Consider the following 19,476-nt stretch of genomic DNA (forward strand, 5'->3'; position numbering starts at 1 on the left):
ATACCAACTTGTAACAACCATAAAATTCCAACAAATTTAAACTTTTCAAAAACAACCCGATTTCATAAAATTATTACAAAAAGGTTTTCAATAAAATTATTTTAGAGTCTTCCCAGAATCACATCACAAAACATAATCATGAGGAGCGATACGATCATGCCTTTGCCTTGCCACGGTCTCCTGAAGAACATGAAAAACATTAAACCACAACTGTAAGCCCGAAAGCTTAGTGAGATATCCCCAAAATACCAACCACATATACCATACACGCATAACATGCCATATCATAACAGAACACAGAACAACCATGCACTTCGGGTCTACTGTGTGACTGGTCCACCGCACCGACCTTCAGTCCACCTGGTCCACCCTCCGAGTCTAACCACATACATCGATTCTACAGTGTGATTGGTCCGCCCGCACTGGTCCTTCAATCCACCTGGTCCACTCTCTGAGTCTACAGTATGACTGGTCCGCCCGCACTAGGCCTTCAGTCGGCCTGGTCCACTCTCCGAGCCTTGGCATGTCTGGTCCGCCCTCTTGGGGCCTACAGCCTATCCGGACAACTCGCTGGGCCTTCGGGATAACCGGTCCTCCCTGGGTATGTTGGCCTACAGCACAAAGCAGGTCCCGCCTCAACCCAACCCCAGTCCAACAACCATGTGCACATAAACATTCAATCATATAACATATCACATCAAATCAAACGATCTAACAGATCACATAGCATAACATCATCCTAACCAGGATACCGACCTAACCGGTCACTAGCATAACATCATCCTATATACCAGGATTCCAACCTTAACCAGGTCTCTAACATATACCATCCTAACTACCAGGATGCATCATAGCAAAGCAATAACATAACAATGATACCCGGATCACAATCCGATAAAGGGCCGACCTTGGTGCCGCAGACCCTGTTGATATAGTGAGGATAACTCACCTCGCAACTGCCGACTGAACAGATAAACCCAAGCTGCTCCGACCACTGATACGATCTCCACCACTGGCCAACCACCAAAACACTGAACTCAAAACAAATGCCAACAATTACCAAAATGCCCCTGGAAATCAACTGGTCAACCCTTGGTCAAAGTCAAAGTCAAAGTCAACCCCTGACTGACTCTACTCGCCGAGTCAACCCGATGACTCGCCGATTCCCCATGCTCAGAACTTTCCCTAATTCGCGACTCAACTTGCCGAGTTACCCCGAGACTCGCCGAGTCCAACAACTCTGAGTCCTTTCACACTCGACTCACCAAGTCATCCCTTGATTCACTGATTCAGCTCAACCAGAAGAAAGGTTAGGACCTCACGACCAGACTCGCTGAGTCCAAGAACAGACTCGCCGAGTCCAAGGCTATCTGCAAGCAACTCGCCGAGTTCCTGCCCCTCTTCAACCAACTCGCCGAGTTGTTCTTCCAACTCGTCGAGTTTCAGTCTATCTTCAAGCAACTCGCTGAGTACACCCTTGTGACTCGCCGAGTACCCCTAGATCTGAAACCATACAGAGGCTTTCCAAGCCATGCATAAGCTCTAAACCACATATCTACCCTTCTACAAGCCATCCATCACGTAAAGTGGCAAACTTTACGTGAATCCAAAGAGATCTAGACATTTTACACTCTAGGGCTAGGGTTTAGGACAAAAGGACTTCACCAACAACTCTTGAGCATAGACTTTATGGCTTTCTGGATCATTAACAACCTAGATCTGAGGTAGCAACCTCAGATCTTACACCAAAATTGAGATGGACCTCATTTCTGCCCCAAAACCCCCACAAATGATAGATCTAGATGCACAAAAGCTCAAATAGAAGATTATTACCTCAAATGAAGGCTCCCACTGATGAATGAACCAATTCTCTTCAAAGCCCCTTGCTCCACTCTTCTTGCTCTTCAATTTCCTTCCAAGATTACCTCCTCCAAGGCTCTAATCTCTCACCAAGGAAGGCTCACACGAATTTAGGGTTTCTGGAACTCAAAGGGAAGGTAAAGAGGCTGGGGAAGATGTGTTATGTTCTTTATATAGGGCTCAACCTCCGAAATTAGGGTTTTCTCCACTCAGCACCAACTCGCCGAGTCCATCCATGCTACTCGCCGAGTCAGTCACTTAACACGCGACTAGAGTCACGACCCTACTCGCCGAGTGCACTCATGGACTCGCCGAGTTGCCCTCTCACACTTACACTTTTAGCCCTTCAACTCTACTCTTGATATTCCGGGATGTTACAATTTTCCTATTGTTTTTTTTCCTTTACTTTTTTTATCGGTAATTGTCGGTTACCAAAGATCAAATTTGAACAAAGAATGTATTTCGTTGGTATTTTTTGTACAAATGCTTACTTGGATGGTGTTTTTTGGACACACCAAACTTGAATCGTATTTTTTGAACGATTTTGTAACATACTTACCCATATAAGTCATTTTCCCTAATACAAAATATCGAGAGGCACGGGAATCTACAAAAGAATGGCAACTCATTTAAATGGTGTCATTTGAAAATGATTTTTTAATGAATAATGGTAGTTTTGTCATTTGTCACTAAATACAGTCCAAATCTTTTTTCAAAGTTACAAACCAAACGGAATTATACATAAGATGATGAGAATGGAATTAAGTTTCATTTTTATTTTTTGCCAACCAAATGTGTCGAAGAATTAAATTTCTTAAGGTTCCAATTCTTTATACACTCTAATTCTTTAAACAAATTTCAAATCATTCGAAAACAATCTACGAATCAAACACATATGTAAAATGGCCATTTAAGATTGTGTAAGGTCAAACCTTGAAATATGATGATGTTTGAAATTAGTCTATCAGCGTCAGCGCATGACTCGGCGTCAGCATCAACATCAGCATCTCAGTTGATCAGTATATATCTTTATTCAGCACGTTGTAACAGTTTTTGTATTTATCTTGTTTCCATAGTTAGCGTAAATTAGTTAGCGTAAATTAGTTAGCTGGCATATCCCTGATTTATAGGGATTATCTAGAATAGTAGTATATAATCTTTTGTATCAGTTTGTAATAGGTTATGCGTTTTCATAAACCCTAATAGCCGCTTTGTGCATACGATAATCTCTTTGTGAGATTATCATTCTTAGTGAAAAGTTTTTCTTTGTGAATCTTTATTGTTCTTATTTTCTGTCATTGTTTGATAAGTTGTTTGATCTTTGGGTCGTTCAATTGGTATCAGAGCAGTGTTCTCTTATCAAACAAATGGCTTCATCATCATCTTCTATAAACTCTTCAAATCATTCTTCTACTAAAATTCCTCCATTTGATGTAAACAATTTTGCTATGTGGAAAATCAAAGCTTTGTATGCTTTAGAATCTGTAGATGAAGACATGTTGGACATTGTCAATAATGGTCCATATGTTCCGATGTATCAGCCTCTGAAAAACAATGCTCCTGATGGTGTTATGAAGAAAACACCTAAAGAAAACTGGACATCTGATGACAAAAGAAATAATGGGCTTGATGTTCGTGCTCGGGCAGCAATCAGCTATGCTTTTCCATACAATATCTTTGGGCTGGTTCAAAACTGCATATCAGCAAAAGAAATGATGGACACACTGACTGTGTCTTTTGAAGGTACTGAGGAAGTCAAGGCTACCCAGATAAATGATCTAAACAGAAGGTATGAACATTTTTTTTGCTAAGAAAGGTGAAACCCTGACTCAAACCTTTAACAGATTTAATACTCTTGTTAATGATTTGTGAAGACAAGATCAGTTAAAGCATCGAACTGTTCTAGTGCAGAAGTTTTTGGATTCTTTGGGTGCAGGTTGGGAAAATCATGTTGATGTGCTGAAAAATAGTGAGAAAATCAGCACAATGGATTTACAAAGTCTTTATGGAAATCTTCGATACTATGAGGAATCAAAGCTCCAAAGAAAGGAGCTGATGAAAGATGCTCAACATGAGTCATCAGTGGCACTGTTTTCAACCAAAAGCCAAGAATCCGAGTCAGACACTGAATCCTTTTCAAACACTGATTCTACTAAAAGTGATATTGATAGTCTGGAAAAGGTTGTTGCTAGTGCGGCGTTCATTGTGAAGACTTTTGAGAAATCAGGCCGTAATTTCTCAAAGTTTCAGAAGAAGATGAAAGGGAAATCCTTCAAAAGGTCAGATGCTGACAAGAAACCTGCTATTGAAAAGAAAGGGAAAGCTCAGTGCTTTAACTGTGGTAGCACTGACCATTTTGCAAAAGAATGCAAGCAAAGAACCCAAAGCTCGGACGAATACTGGAAGCAGAAGTACAACAAATTGGTTGAAAAGCTGAAAGCAGAGAACTTGGAACATAAAGTTCTTGTTGCTGAAGAAGAAAAATGGAAGACTGATGAGGAGTCATCAGATGATGAAGTTAAATGTCTGATGGCTAAAACAGAAGCTGCTGATGAATGTGAAGACAACACAAGTTCATTTGATGCTGATATGTCTGATGCGGTTGAAAATTCCAGGAAGCACAACACTGATTCTCCTTCAATGTATCAGGTTAAAAACTTTGTTTCCTATTCAATGAATGATAAAAATCAAAATTTTTGAGTATTTGGGTGTTCTTAATTCTAAGAAGAATCAAACAATAAGGGATTTGCAGAATCAAATTGATCTTCTTAAAACTGAATTATCCATGAAAAATAACATTATTGATTCTACTCAGGAAAATCTTAGAATCACTAGTTTGTCAAACTCATCTTTGTCTGCTAAAATTGATAATGTTAAAGATCTCTTGAACAAAGAACAAACTGTGCTACAAATTTGGGCTAAATCTCACAAAAATTCTAATTATATTATTTCTGCTCAAATACCACACTCTTGTGAGAAAATTCTTGGGGGTAATTTTGCAGAAGCTGAAAAGGTTTTTAAATCTCAAGAAAAAGAATCTGAATTTTATTCCATGAATGAGTTGAAAAATAATTTCAAAAACAATTTTATCAGTAACACTTTTATTAATCAGAGTCTAATTGATGAATATTGTGTTACTGATTCTAATGGTGTCACTAAGTGTGATATTGAAATTACCGGAATTGATCCTACCTCTTACCCTGCCCATCTTGTGAGACCAACTCCTCTCACTGAGAATATTATTGCCTTCCCTATCTCAAATGGAGTGTTTCACGCTGTTCATGAACAACTTAAGCATTTTCCTGATTGTAATGCTCCTATGAATAAGTCCAAATCAGATACTGATGTCAGCTCCTCATCTATCACTGGTCATAATTTATCTGACACTGAATTCAGTCATAATTCAATGACAAACAAAAGGACTCAAAGTTCACTTGGTGGATCTTACAAATCTAAATGTGTTAAGTCTAGAAATATGCTCACCAAGAAGAACTTTGGTACTAGAGTTTGTTACAGATGTGGTGATACCTCTCATAAGATCAGTGAATGCTCATTTGATAAAAACATTTTTAAGAGCTGATAACATCAAAGTTAGAAATGAAAATGGACTCTTAAGTCAAATTCTTTAAACTGTCTTCCTAAAGAGTGTTATAATTTATTATCGAATAACTTTGTGAATGACCCATTTTATAATGGGTCAGTGTGTTCTAACTAGTTTCTCAGCACTGCAGGGTCAAGAACATCTTTGGTACTTAGATAGTGGTTGCTCAAGACATATGACAGGATCCAAGTCTCTCCTGGAAGACTATGTCAAGAAAAGCGGTCCTGCAGTTACATACGGAGACAATGGAAGGGGGTTCACTAAAGGATATGGGCACATCAAATGCAACAATGTGGTGTTTCAGAATGTTTCATATGTAAAGGGGCTTAAACATAACCTTATCTCAATCAGTCAATTGTGTGATGCTGATTATGAAGTTCATTTTACAAAGAAGGAAGGTAGAGTCATCAACACTGACAAGAACATCGTACTCTCAGCAACAAAAATTAGGTATTTCAATTTGTCAAAGTAAATATATTACTGACCTGCTTGTTAAGTACTCTCTCAGTGACTGCAAACCGGCCTCCACTCCGGTATCCAAGACTAATAAGCTACATGCTGACCCCACTGGCACTGATGTCAATCACTCTCTTTATCGAGGAATGATTGGATCTCTTCTGTATCTCACTGCAAGTCGTCCTGATATCATGTTTGGACCTATTCTCTGTGCTCGATTCCAAGCTAATCCCAAGGAGTCTCATCTCATTGCAGTCAAGCGCATTTTTCGATACTTGAAGGGCACTCAGAACTTGGCACTATGGTATCCTCCTGACTCAGCATTTGAACTTTTTGGATACACTGATTCAGACTATGCAAGATGCAACTTAGACAAAAAGAGTACATCAGGTGGATGTCATTTCCTTGGAAATCGTCTTATCAGCTGGTCTAGCAAGAAGCAAACATCAGTAGCTATTTCGACTGCAGAAGCTGAGTATGTTGCAGCTGGAAGATGCTGTGCTCAACTCTTATGGATTCAGAATCAGCTTCTAGACTATGGGCTCAAATTCACTAAGACTCCCATATACTGTGATAACACCAGTGCCATTCAAATCACACAGAACCCTATTCAGCACTCAAAGACAAAGCATATCGAGATCAGACATCACTTCATCAGGGATAATGTTGAGAAGGGCAAGGTTGTTCTTGAACATGTCAAGACTTCAGATCAACTAGCTGATATTTTCACCAAGGCCCTGGACACTCAAACAACTGCTCACATTATTGGAGAACTTGGAATGATTACTTTGTAATTAATTTTGCTAATGTTTGCTATTGTCTTATAAGCTGATGTATATTTTGCTGATGATGATATACTGATGATATTCTCATGCTGAGTACTTGGTTTGATCTCTTATCTCTATCTCTTCTACAAATCTTCTAAACCAAAGTTGAATGATTCACTGTATTAAACCATACACTGATAACAACTTGAAACTCTTTGTCGATGGTTAGACTAAAGCACCAAGGTCTATCACACGCAACTATATTTTCTTACCAATCTTACACTGATTCTGTGATTCAGTGTGACAAAACACACGCTGATGAGAGTCTAACAATCTTTGCCGATGGTTAGACCAAAACACCAAGGTCTATCACACGCAATAATCCTCTCTTCACCTTCTTCTCACTCAGTGTCTAATGATTCAATAAGACGAACCACTCATTGATAAAGACACAACACTTTGTGCCGATGGTTAGATAATCAAACTAGTATCTATCACACGCACCAACCACCTTGCTAACCTTAAACAAGCAAGTTGTACCTTGAATTGGCGGTAAACCATCTTTTAGCATGAAACTTTCGTAACACTGATCTCAACGCTTCCGCAGACACTGATTGTCGTTTCATCTTCAGTTCAACGGTTCTTTTTACCCAACGGCTATTTTTCTGATTTGATAGTTTGTTACGATACGCAGTTATTTTTAAAGAAGATAATCATTACCTTTTAAAACCCGTTTTGTCCCATATTTAAACCTCTTTCCCTTCTCTTTCAAACCTTCCTTCCATTATCCAAATTTCCTTCGTTTCTTTTCAAAACCCTAGAATCCAAACCTTCTTCAATGGCGGCAACCCTATTTACCTTCTCATCCACTTCACGAAGAGTAATCCCTGCTCCAAACTCTCCTCCTCTTCCCATATACATCAAAGCCACTAATGTCGTTTTCAACCCTGATATACCAGATGTTCATCGAGGTCTTGGACTCGAAGATTTTGTTAACTTTCTAGTTTCTTGCAGACTTCGATACGCTATCAGTGAGGTTCCATCAGAGTTCTTTCCAGAACAAATATGCGAGTTCTACTACTCCGCATCAGTCAATAACGACAACAACGCTATCTTCGGCACCGTTGGGCGTGGCCGTCACTCAGTATTCATACTGCTGATCTTCTCAGTGTTGCTCTCAGGTTGCCAATCTTTAAACCTTTCTCTGAGCTCCCATCCATTGAACGTTGTCGACGCCTTTTCGATCAATTGGGATACGATCACTCCAAAGCTGGTACTCGATCAAATCTCATTATGCGTCAGTGTATGACTCCGGGATGGAAGTTCTTCACCGAAGCACTTTGCAAGTGCGTGGGCCACAAATCTCGTAGTGGTGATCAACTGAGTGCTTTTGAGCAACAAGTGGTATGTTCTCTTCTTCTCAACAAACATCTTGATTATGGGGCCTTCTTCTTTGATCAGCTTCTTCAACTTCTTCGTGCCAATGTAAGAGCTGATCATGTTCCATTTCCTCGTTGGATTGCTCTTGTTCTGGACAAATTTTTCGTTGAGGCCTATTACTCACACTCTGGAAACCCCATCCCACTCCCACGAATGTCAGTTCGAATGTACCAAGATGATCCTCTAGCCAATGACATCGGCATTTCTGATCGGATGCGAGAGTGGATCGCACATCCTTATACAGTTCCATCATTGAACGCTGACACTGACGAAGGAGCTGATGATATAAATGTTGGATTAGTGTCTAAGTCCATAACTATTTTGGTATGTACTTGACCCGATGGTGCATGGTCCTTTTGGGTTGCCTTCACCAAAGCAACTTGATAGGATGATTTATGGAGAGAAAGGATTAAATATGATTTATTAATATATTATGAGAATAATATATTAAAGGAGAAATCATATTGTTTAATTAATATTAGTCAATAATTAATTAGTAATTAGTTTTGTGACTAAAAGAGATTAATTAAACTTAAGGGACTGGAATTGTAATTATAGGATAATTGCAATTTGGGCCATGGATTGCCTTGAATCAAGAGGTGGACGAGTTCTATGGGGAAACCCATAAGAATGTCGTCCATGGGCAAGATTAAAGGAGTCTATGGGTTGCTTAGGGCTTAAGCAACCAAATTAGGGTTTCCTTGTTAGATAACCCTAATAGCCTCACTATATATAGAACCCTTAAGGCTCAAAAACGTGGGGAACTTCTTTTCTAGGGTTAGAACACATTTTGGGCAGCCTCCATCCTCTCTCCTCTTCATCCTCTTGCTTATGGTGTTTGTGAACCATTAGAGGAGTGACAGTTGTGACTCTAAGCCTTCCAAAGTCAATTCAAAGGAGGAATTGGGATTGTTATTGCTACATAACAATCAAGGTAATATCATAAACCTAATTATATGTTTATCTTGATTTCCATATGCTAGAATTAGGGTTTATAGTCTTGGATTCAAAGCATGTACAATAGAGAAACCTAGATCCAAGCATTAGGGTTTGTATGAGCACATAGGATGTCTTATGACCAAAACCCATCAGTGGTATCAGAGCCATGACTGGTTTCTATTGTATTGATGCTTGATATGTTTGAAAATTTCGAATTTTGTGTTTCTGGAGGCTGGACTCGCCGAGTCCAAGGTGACTCGACGAGTCCAAGCCTGGCTCGACGAGTCAACCCGTCAGATGGAGGGTACTTCGGGATTTCTTGCTGTTTTTGCTTATGGATAGTTACCTTATCATGTTAGATCAATATTAATCCGATTATATGATATATTTGACTATAATTTTGATCTAATTGAAGATATTTATCAATTAATAAGATAATTGTTTCCTTATGTGATAATTGATTAATTATTTTGAGTAAATTGATAAATTGTTTTGCAAGAAATCATTAAATAAATCAAATATGGATAATTATGTGATTAATTGTTAATTTAGATTATTTGTTATTTGATCCTTGTTGTTATGAAAAGTTTCATATTTTGCCCTTTAGGTTTTATAGTTTAAATTTGAACCCAAAAGTTTTGTTGTTTTGAAATTTAAATAATTAAAACCCTAATGTTTTGAAAAAGGTTTCAAAACTTGCCCTCAAGTTTTGGAATTTAAATTTTGATTAAATGGTTTAATTTTGATGTATATTTAAATTCTAAACCCTAATGTGTTGAAATGTTTCAAAACTTGCCCTCAAGTTTTGGAATTTAAAAGTTGATTAAAAGTTTAATTAGGAATGTTAAATTCTAAAACTCTAGTATAGTTTTGAAAAAGTTCAAATCACACCCTCATGGTTTTATTAATTAATTAAGGTGTATAATTAAAAGAGGTTTAATAAATCCATAAAAGTTTAGGTTTACAATTTAATTGAATTAAAAGTATAATTGTTAAATTAGACCACCTAGTATTTTAAAAAGTGTAAAATACACCCTATACTATATATAACATTAAAAGTCTAACATTATATATATGTATGAGTAAAAGTCAGTCTTACCGTTAGTAGGCCTCATTCACGAAGCTGGTCTATAAGGGGTGTTTAAGGAAATTGCCTATAAAATGGCGATTGAATGGGTATCCACTCTTACCCACCGCACTCTTGACTAGTGGAGGGTCGTTAGCCGAACGGGTAGGATAGGACGAAACCTTCCATTATAAGTATAATGAATTATTAAAGTAACTAAATGTTTTCATAAAATTCCCAATCTTAGTTACTTAGGCAAAAGTGAATTGATGCAATTCCATGAAATTACACTTTGTGCCATTGTGAAGACGTTAGTGGAGCGTGTGTGGTTTACCGGCACACTAAAAGGTTCTAAGCAAAGGTAGCAAAGGGTGACTCAATGTTTGTCATAGTTCGGTGGAGCGTGTGTGGTTTACCGGAACATCGAATAGGTGACTGTAACATGTGAGGGCACCATGTAAGTTTGCATCGTTATTCACACCCGCTTTGTGATCCTCGGCATCCCAGTCACAAACAAGAGGGGCATATCGAGATTTAAACATGCCATTGAAAGTTCAATGAATCTCCAAGGATCTAGGAGTTTTCATAGATTTAAAACTTAAATTTCTTTTTTGTTTTTCATGGTGGAAATTAGTGAATCGTCATTCACTTACCTTCAAATATTATGCAATTAGGGTTACGGCATCCCTCTCCCGAGTTGTAGAATATTGTGTTGGGTCCTAGCCTTAGTATTTCATTTGGGTGATTTACTAAGGACTCAATCTATCAACTAACTTGAATTCGTTTTTCTCCCGTTTTGTAGATGTCAAAGTTCGACAACTATGGTCTTCTCAAATCCCGTGGAACAAGCATTCCACATGAAGATGATATTCCACGATTCGTTCGAGGAACAAGAAATCATGCTTCACTTCCTCTACCTCCTCCAGTTATTCTCCCTAACCCACAAGTTCAAAAGCTTGAAAAGTTCAAGATCACTCAAGCCCTTTTGGCAAGTAAACATAAAGAAGGAAAGCCGGTGTGTGCACACGTCCTAGGGATGAAGTCACACATTGATAGGTTAAGAATGTTGGGATCCGTTGTCTGTGAGGAAATGGATGTTGATTGGGTTCTTCAGTCACTTCCTAACTCATATAGTGAGTTCGTAAGAGAGTACTATATGATGAACTACGATGTGACCCTTATAGATCTCACCTATATGCTTATTGCTGCTGAATCAGCAATGATTTGGCGCAATAGAAAAGCAAAGTTGATTGGTGAATCTGTCTTCGAGACCTCTATGGATATAGACAATGGCAACGAAAGACATGCTATGATCGAAAAGTTTGATCATAAGAGAAAGGCAATGTCTAAAGTAGTTCCATGTGCTGTTCCAAAAGAGTCTATTTGTTTTTATTGCCAAGAGAAGGGGCATTGGAGACGAAGCTGCCCTATTTACTTAAGAGATCTAAGAGATGGGAGAGTCAATCCGTATGGATTTGCTTTAGGTAAAATCCATTGACTAACTCTTTTAAGCTTCTATTCTAGATTCTTAATACATAATGTGATAAGATTACAATTGATGTTTTGTAGGATCGAAGAAAAGAAAGGAAGCTTAAGGGAAGAAGTGAGCAAAATCTAACCGTGAAAGAATGGATTTCGATCGCATTTCTCGAAGATTAGATTCTTGAGCTACTACTTAGAGTTAGAATTAGATTGCTAAGAAAGATGTATTAGCATAGTTTTCAATGAATTGCATTGTAAGGACAAAATTTTTCCGCAATAAAATAAATTTTGATTTTATATTATTTATTTATCCTTGCAATGGCGTATATGAAAAATTGATGTTTGAATGTTTCTATTAGCAATAATGGAGTTGATTCTTATTATGTTATTTATGGAAAGTCGAGAATTTACCAAATAGGGAGAGTTTCTCATCGCCCAAATTTCAATTGGATAGAAATTTGGAATCAAGCAACTTGGTTGCACGATGAATGAGAAATTTCATATTTGGAAATTAGACTAATTCATTGACAAGGTGTCAAGTGAAGGACTAGGAGATCAAGTACACAAAGTTGCGTATTGATCAAGTCCACCATAAAAGTAACAATGATATTCGTCATGATTTATTAAATGTTTAGTAAATATGATTATACTTATAAGATTAAGTGTAATTGTGAATTGATTGAAAAAGTTTAAATCAATAGTAGAACGAATAAGAAGAATCAAGTAGGCAGAAATATAAAAGTTTCTCCATTCTAAGAAGAAGGGAGAGTACCTTTTATGCTTTATGATAGGTCTTAATGATTAAGAACCATATCTCAATTGCTCCTCTAAGTGAATCTTAGTACAATTGTATGTTTAAGAAGAGGAATCAAGAATTGAAGAAATGGTTAAATCAAAAGGTCAATCATACTTCGTTCCAAAACAAGTCTTAGAGTTAAGATTGTGACAATGAGTGACAAGTATTAAGAAGGTTTATAACATTCATCAGTTGTGGAAAGTTGTGATGTCTTGGATAAGACAAAGACCAACTAGGACCAATTTATGAAGTGTTTTGATAAAAGCTACACTAACTCTTGAATATTTGTTTGTCAAGAAATGGTTTTTGACAAGAGAATCTTATATGTCAAGGAGTCAGTGGGAGTCTTAATGGTCTTGAAAGGTTTCAAGAACAAATCAAATAAACCTTATCGATCATCACTAGCACACGAGTTGAGGTTTACAACCTATCGTGTTGACATTATTTTGATTTTGTGCCAATCCAATCGAGTTAATTATGCATGTGAGTTCTATGAGTTCTCATTTTGAACGCATAAAAGGCAAAGCACCTTAATCAATGAAAGGTACATTGATAGGAAAGGGTGAGCTGCTTAACTACTTGGAAGACATGGTGGGCAGCTGTGCTACCATAAAGGCAAGAAATCGAGATCAAGAAAGTTCGATCCATAAGAGTTTGAATTTGTCGTAAACTTTGGTTTTGACAAATTCACATGGATAGGAACAAATACACTGTTTAAATCTAAGTGTCATAAGATTTCCTCCTTCATGAAAATGATTGTGAGGAAATGTTTTCACTAAGACAGATTTTAAGAAGATAGTGATTGTAAAATTGCATTCTCGAATTCAATTATGGTTACGGCATCCCTTTCCATAATTTGAATTGTGAGGTTTGGCAATTAATCCTAATTGTTTAGACACACATATGAACTATCGAAAGCAAATGTGTATAAGTTCAAAAAACCTTGATAAAAGATTATCAAAGCACTAAGTATTAGAAACATAAACTTAAGAAATTCAATAAGCATTGTTTTTCTGAAAGTTAAGATGTTTATGAATACATGTCGAAGCTAGTGGGAGCATAAGTGTTATGTTTTATAATAATCATCAAGATAGTGGGAGCATAAAAGTTATGATTGTATGATTATTAAGAAAAGTATTGCAAGGTTAGCAATATTAATTATAGAAAACAAGAGTCATACTTTGCAAAGTCGCAATAGTTGAAGAGTTGTTTTGCTATAATTAAGGGAGAGAACATAGCAAATAAAACATTATGCGTCATGTCCCATACGCTTCGGGTATAGGATCGATTGCAAATGCTTTAATGTTTGACCATTCTAAAATTTTCCAAATGTCGAGCACATTTAGAGGGAAAAAGGACTAGAATCGGTTTAGACTAAAATAATTAAACAACTATCAAAGGACAATCCAAGTTCGACGAGGATTGGTCGCTTGTGAGTAGTTGGAAGTATAGTATTGGAAAATATGGAAATGTTTCCATATTGGATGGACCATATCGACATCATTACAAATAGATAAGATTCTATTAAGAATGAGTTGTCATATGGAACATATGGAAGTGTGTCCATATTGGGAATTGAATATTGAGAAATCTATGATTAGATTAGAAACTTCTATGCAAAAGGATGTTCAAAGAATGTACTTTGAGTGAGAGACATCACGTCTATGGAATTGTCTTGTAACAATCTCTGATAGAGGACTTTGTAATATCATTGGCAATAGTCTTTGTGACTTTGGTGCAGTGACATTACGAAAGGATAAGTTGCATAGAATGTTAGAATCTAGCATATTCTATAAGTAGCAAGAATTTGATATTCTTTAACTTATGGAAAAAGGATTTGGATTTGTGAAATGAGAATGATTGGAAATGTGTTCAATATGATCTATTTCACAAAGTAAGAACCATAGGTAAACATTGTGTGCATGCTAGGAGCATGGGACAAGTGTTGTAATTCAAGTAAGAAGTTGATTACCCGAAACTACAAATAATGAGTAATCAATATGGTGATAAATAAAAGGTGTTTTATTTATGCTCAAAGGGTTGAGGCCATATGGGATTAGTATTATTCTTGTGTTTCACATTTGCATGTTTTGACTTCCAGAATAATTGAGTTTATTAAGAATAATCGAATTATTCAAACGGGCCACAGTCGTTCATATGTTGGAAGTAGATATGAATGAAGACTGTCGTGAATTGGTGTGTGGATTGTCTAAAAGAGTATTAGACATAAGCAAATGTTTGCTGCAACGTTCATGAGTGCTTATGAATGTGATTTGAGCATTGGATTAAACCCACGCTCACTTGGATCACTCCATGAATTGTATCACGAGTGATTGGTGAGACGATAACATCTTATATTCTTGAAACTGAGATGTGTGAGTTGTATCTGGCAAATCGGTTGCACGTTGATAATATGTAAACGCACTAGTAACTTGGTGTTATAAAACATATTGTTGTGTGTGATTCGGTGAGTGAGTGCAAGCAAGCATTGTATCAAAGTTTATCCATTCCTTTTATCCAAAGTAGGATAAAAGCGATATCTTTGGGCCCCTCGATGATTTAGTGATGACAAACGTAAATGCTCGGCCGGGCTAGGGCTAATTTGATTTGTTCAGTTAGTCAGTCGTCATAAATCGGAAATCGAGATATAGTACAAAGAGAATGATTTGAAATCATAACTTATATGATATCTAGAATGGAGGAATATATGATCCCTTATCTAAGGACACGCGTATCTGATAGGATCAGAGTTGACAGCGGCTTTGGAAAGCTACGATTGCAGATCAGGATATGAAGTCATACGCATAATAGTTATTAGACTTATCCAAGTGGGAGACTGTTGGATTAGTGTCTAAGTCCATAACTATTTTGGTATGTACTTGACCCGATGGTGCATGGTCCTTTTGGGTTGGCTTCACCAAAGCAACTTGATAGGATGATTTATGGAGAGAAAGGATTAAATATGATTTATTAATATATTATGAGAATAATATATTAAAAGAGAAATCATATTGTTTAATTAATATTAGTCAATAATTAATTAGTAATTAGTTTTGTGACTAAAAGAGATTAATTAAACTTAAGGGACTGGAATTGTAATTATAGGATAATTGCAATTTGGGCCATGGATTGCCTTGAATCAAGAGGTGGACGAATTCTATGGGGAAACCCATAAGAATTTCGTCCATGGGCTTGATTAAAGGAGTCTATGGGTTGCTTAGGGCTTAAGCAACCAAATTAGGGTTTCCTTGTTAGATAACCCTAATAGCCTCACTATATATAAAACCCTTAAGGCTCAAAAACGTGGGGAACTTGGGCAGCCTCCATCCTCTCTCCTCTTCATCCTCTTGCTTATGGTGTTTGTGAACCATTAGAGGAGTGACACTTGTGACTCTAAGCCTTCCAAAGTCAATTCAAAGGAGGAATTGGGATTGCTATTGCTACATAACAATCAAGGTAATATCATAAACCTAATTATATGTTTATATTGATTTCCATATGCTAGAATTAGGGTTTATAGTCTTGGATTCAAAGCATGTACAATAGAGAAACCTAGATCCAAGCATTAGGGTTTGTATGAGCACATAGGATGTCTTATGACCAAAACCCATCAATAAACGACACTAATGCTGACATTCCAGATGATCCTAGTCCAAGAGATGGTCAAATCTCTCCTCAGCTTTTTCACCATACCATCTATGTCACTGAAAAACTTCACTCGATTCATGGGGAACCATCTGCTCATGGGGAGCCATCTGCTCAGGGGGAGCAACCATCTCATGGGGAGCAGCATCAATCACAAAAGCTTCCAGGTACTCAGTTAATCCAAATCCCATCCTCAGCCTTTAATGAGCTTCTTACACTGACTCGAGACATGAGTCAGCGTCTCCTTCGTATTGAAGCTGATGTTCAACAACTGAAAGGAGTTATTCTGTCAACTCCTACCCCTGGCCCAAATGATGATGATGCTCAAAAAGGGGGAGAAACTGATTCTGTTAAGAATGTATCTGAGGGGAACGTGCTGAAACAGACCGAGCCACCACAGCCTGTGCACGAGTCTGAGAAACAAATAGAAGCTGAAACTGAAAAATCTACTGAAAATAGTGAGCCTAATGATGAAGAAGAACAAGATGATGAGTGTCAGATGTTGGACATGAATTTCATCGATCCCACAGTACCAGTTCAAGGTGAAGACTCCGATGTTGCTAGTGAGGATCTTCTTCCTCTGTCTCGAAAGCGTAAAGCAGCTGATACTGTATGTTCTGATTCACACGCTGACAATCCTTCTCCCAGCAAGAAACCGAAGTCTATTGTCAGCATATCCAATTTGGCTGCTGAATGGAACATGTCTCCTGATCAAGTTAAGCAAATTCTTGATGAAGCCAATAAAGCTCAGCTTCTGAAGAATATTGCTCAAGCTGATGAATCTCTCATTCAGCATAAACTTCAGGCCAAAGGATCCTTTGAAGCTCAGATGCAGAAATTCTTAGAATATCAGTCCAAATCTAAATCTTCTCAGCCTCCTCCTAGCAGCAGTAAGTCTAAGACTGACAGTGTTCTCGACAGGATTGATTGAAAAAGATTTCAAGATGTTCATAAACGAAGAGTGAGCAGTGATAAGATCATTAAAGTCAAAGCATCAAAACCTCGTAACGAGAAAGTTCTCACTTTACTGATCACTCGTCAAGGTCCTCAACACCCATACACTGAAGTTGTCAAGAGGGACGAGCTGATTAAATATGGTCTCTCTGAGTGGATGGAATTGCTCGAGCTGGCATCCAAGCAAACTTCAGCTCTTTCATCAGAATTGACTTGTGCTCTCCACTTGCTGATTAAGAAAGTTCAGTGTTTAGACCTAGTTCCCCAAGAACGTCCTCAGCAGCAAGGCTCAAGCTCTTCAATTCCAAGAAACAGGAGAACCAGGTTTCAGGTTGATGGTGAAGATGTGTTGGTTCTGAATTTTGGTGCTATTGAATTAAACAAATCTCTTCCCATTGGTGTTGATCCTGTTCAACATCAGTTTATCTCTGTTCCTGAACACGGAATGTTCTATCTCGACAAAAACAGAAAAATGTGTTTTCAGCGAAATGTTGAGATTCCAAGGGCTCCAACAATTCATCTCGTTGGCTTAAGACAAATGTGCATGAGCCATCAAGATCTTTATGGAGAATTTCATATTCTAATTGCTATGGAATTGTTGAATAGAAGACAGGAACTGCTGGACAGTCCCTACTGGCCAGTAAAAGTAGAAGCTGAAGCTGAGTATGAAGAATTCTTGTCCAGAGGTGTTCTAATCTAGTTGGTTTTGAACATCATCATATTGGGGGAGATTGTAAGGTCAAACCTTGAAATATGATGATGTTTGAAATTAGTCTATCAGCGTCAGCGCATGACTCAGCGTTAGCATCAACATCAGCATCTCAGTTGATCAGTATATATCTTTATTCAGCACGTTGTAACAGTTTTTGTATTTATCTTGTTTCCATAGTTAGCGTAAATTAGTTAGCTGGCATATCCCTGATTTATAGGGATTATCTAGAATAGTAGTATATAATCTTTTGTATCAGTTTGTAATAGGTTATGCGTTTTCATAAACCCTAATAGTCGCTTTGTGCATACGATAATCTCTTTGTGAGATTATCATTCTTAGTGAAAAGTTTTTCTTTGTGAATCTTTATTGTTCTTATTTTCTGTCATTGTTTGATAAGTTGTTTGATCTTTGGGTCGTTCAGATTGCTTATTTTTAAAAGCTGTTTATTAGCTTTGCAATTTAGTACAAATAAGCTAATTTGTGTGTTAGGATCACACAAACTAACCCCTAATGTGAGAAATGTATGATTCTTGTTGTCTTATCAAATGCTTCGTCAAAACTTCATTTCATTCTAAGGTTGGAGGGTGTGGTGTCACCGAAACCACACTCCCTCCCCAGCCACATAAGCGTCATGTCATTTTTTACCACTCAAGTGCGGTTTCTTGCCACACCAAGGGAGTGGTGCCACATATTCTTTTTTTAACTATTTTAATTTAATAAAACTTTTTTTTAACTATTTTAATTTAATAAAACTTCTTTTTTTAACTATTTTAATTTAATAAAACTTCTATTTTAATTAAAAAAACATAATTTTTCATTACTTGAAAATAAAAATAAAAACATTACATTGCATAACCAAAAAAAAACCGAAAACCACACGTGTGACATTTAAATAATCCTGGAAACTTAAAAAACTCAAATAAAATAACTAAGGCAAACTACATAAAGTCATTCTCCAAGAACTCGTCTTCGGGGTCATCCGGTGGATCCAAATTAAGGTTAATATTTTGAACCCCGTAAATGTGTTCCACCAAATCACTGCAAAGATTGTGAAATGTTTCAATGCAACGTATCTCTGCTCTCCTGTTTATATACTCTTCGCCAGCAATTTCTATTGGTTGTGTCTCTGATATGGTTTCTTCCTCGTCAAACGCAAATATCGCTCTTCTTTCGTCTTCAATAATCATGTTATGCAATATAAGACATGTATACATGATTTCTTGAAGTTTTTCCTCGCCTAAATAAGCTTGTGGTTTTTTCAATATGAACCATCGTTTCTTCAGAGCTCCAAAAGCACGCTCAACATCCTTCCTAGCTCTTTCTTGAGTTCTCTTAAATTTCTTTCGTCTAGAACCATGTGGAGTTGTAAACGATTTAACAAACACATCATACTCATGATAGATTCCATCGACCAGATAATAACCATACTTATATGGCGTTCCACGCACTTGAAAAGAAGAATCTGGTGCGAATCCATCGTATATGTTGTTAAATATTGGTGAACGATTAAGAACGTTGATGTCGTTAACCGAAACAGGATAACCAAAAAAAGCATGCCAAATCCACATATCTTGTGATGCAACTGCTTCAAGTATGACTGTTGGGTGACCATGATCACCTCGGGTAAATTGCCCATGATATGTTGTAGGGCAATTTTCCCATGCCCAATGGAGACAATGTAACATCCGGATTCCCAGGTATTATTTTTTTATTCTTTTATTTTTGGGTGTTGTGAGGAGACTCGGCGAGTTGGAGCCT

General features: G+C 37.3%; 1 protein-coding gene across 1 annotated transcript; it reads right to left on the bottom strand.

The window, feature by feature from the left end:
- Positions 1-18,656: 18,656 nt before the first annotated feature.
- Positions 18,657-19,403, bottom strand: LOC145075922 (uncharacterized). The gene has a single exon (XM_079021988.1). It carries the CDS (start codon positions 19,401-19,403, stop codon positions 18,657-18,659), a length of 747 nt encoding a protein of 248 aa, XP_078878114.1.
- Between the last annotated feature and the right edge of the window lie 73 nt (positions 19,404-19,476).

This window comes from Lactuca serriola, chromosome 9 (genome assembly GCF_051521515.1).
Source record: "Lactuca serriola cultivar US96UC23 chromosome 9, Lser_US96UC23_V15, whole genome shotgun sequence".
In the NCBI taxonomy this organism is placed as follows: domain Eukaryota; kingdom Viridiplantae; phylum Streptophyta; class Magnoliopsida; order Asterales; family Asteraceae; genus Lactuca; species Lactuca serriola.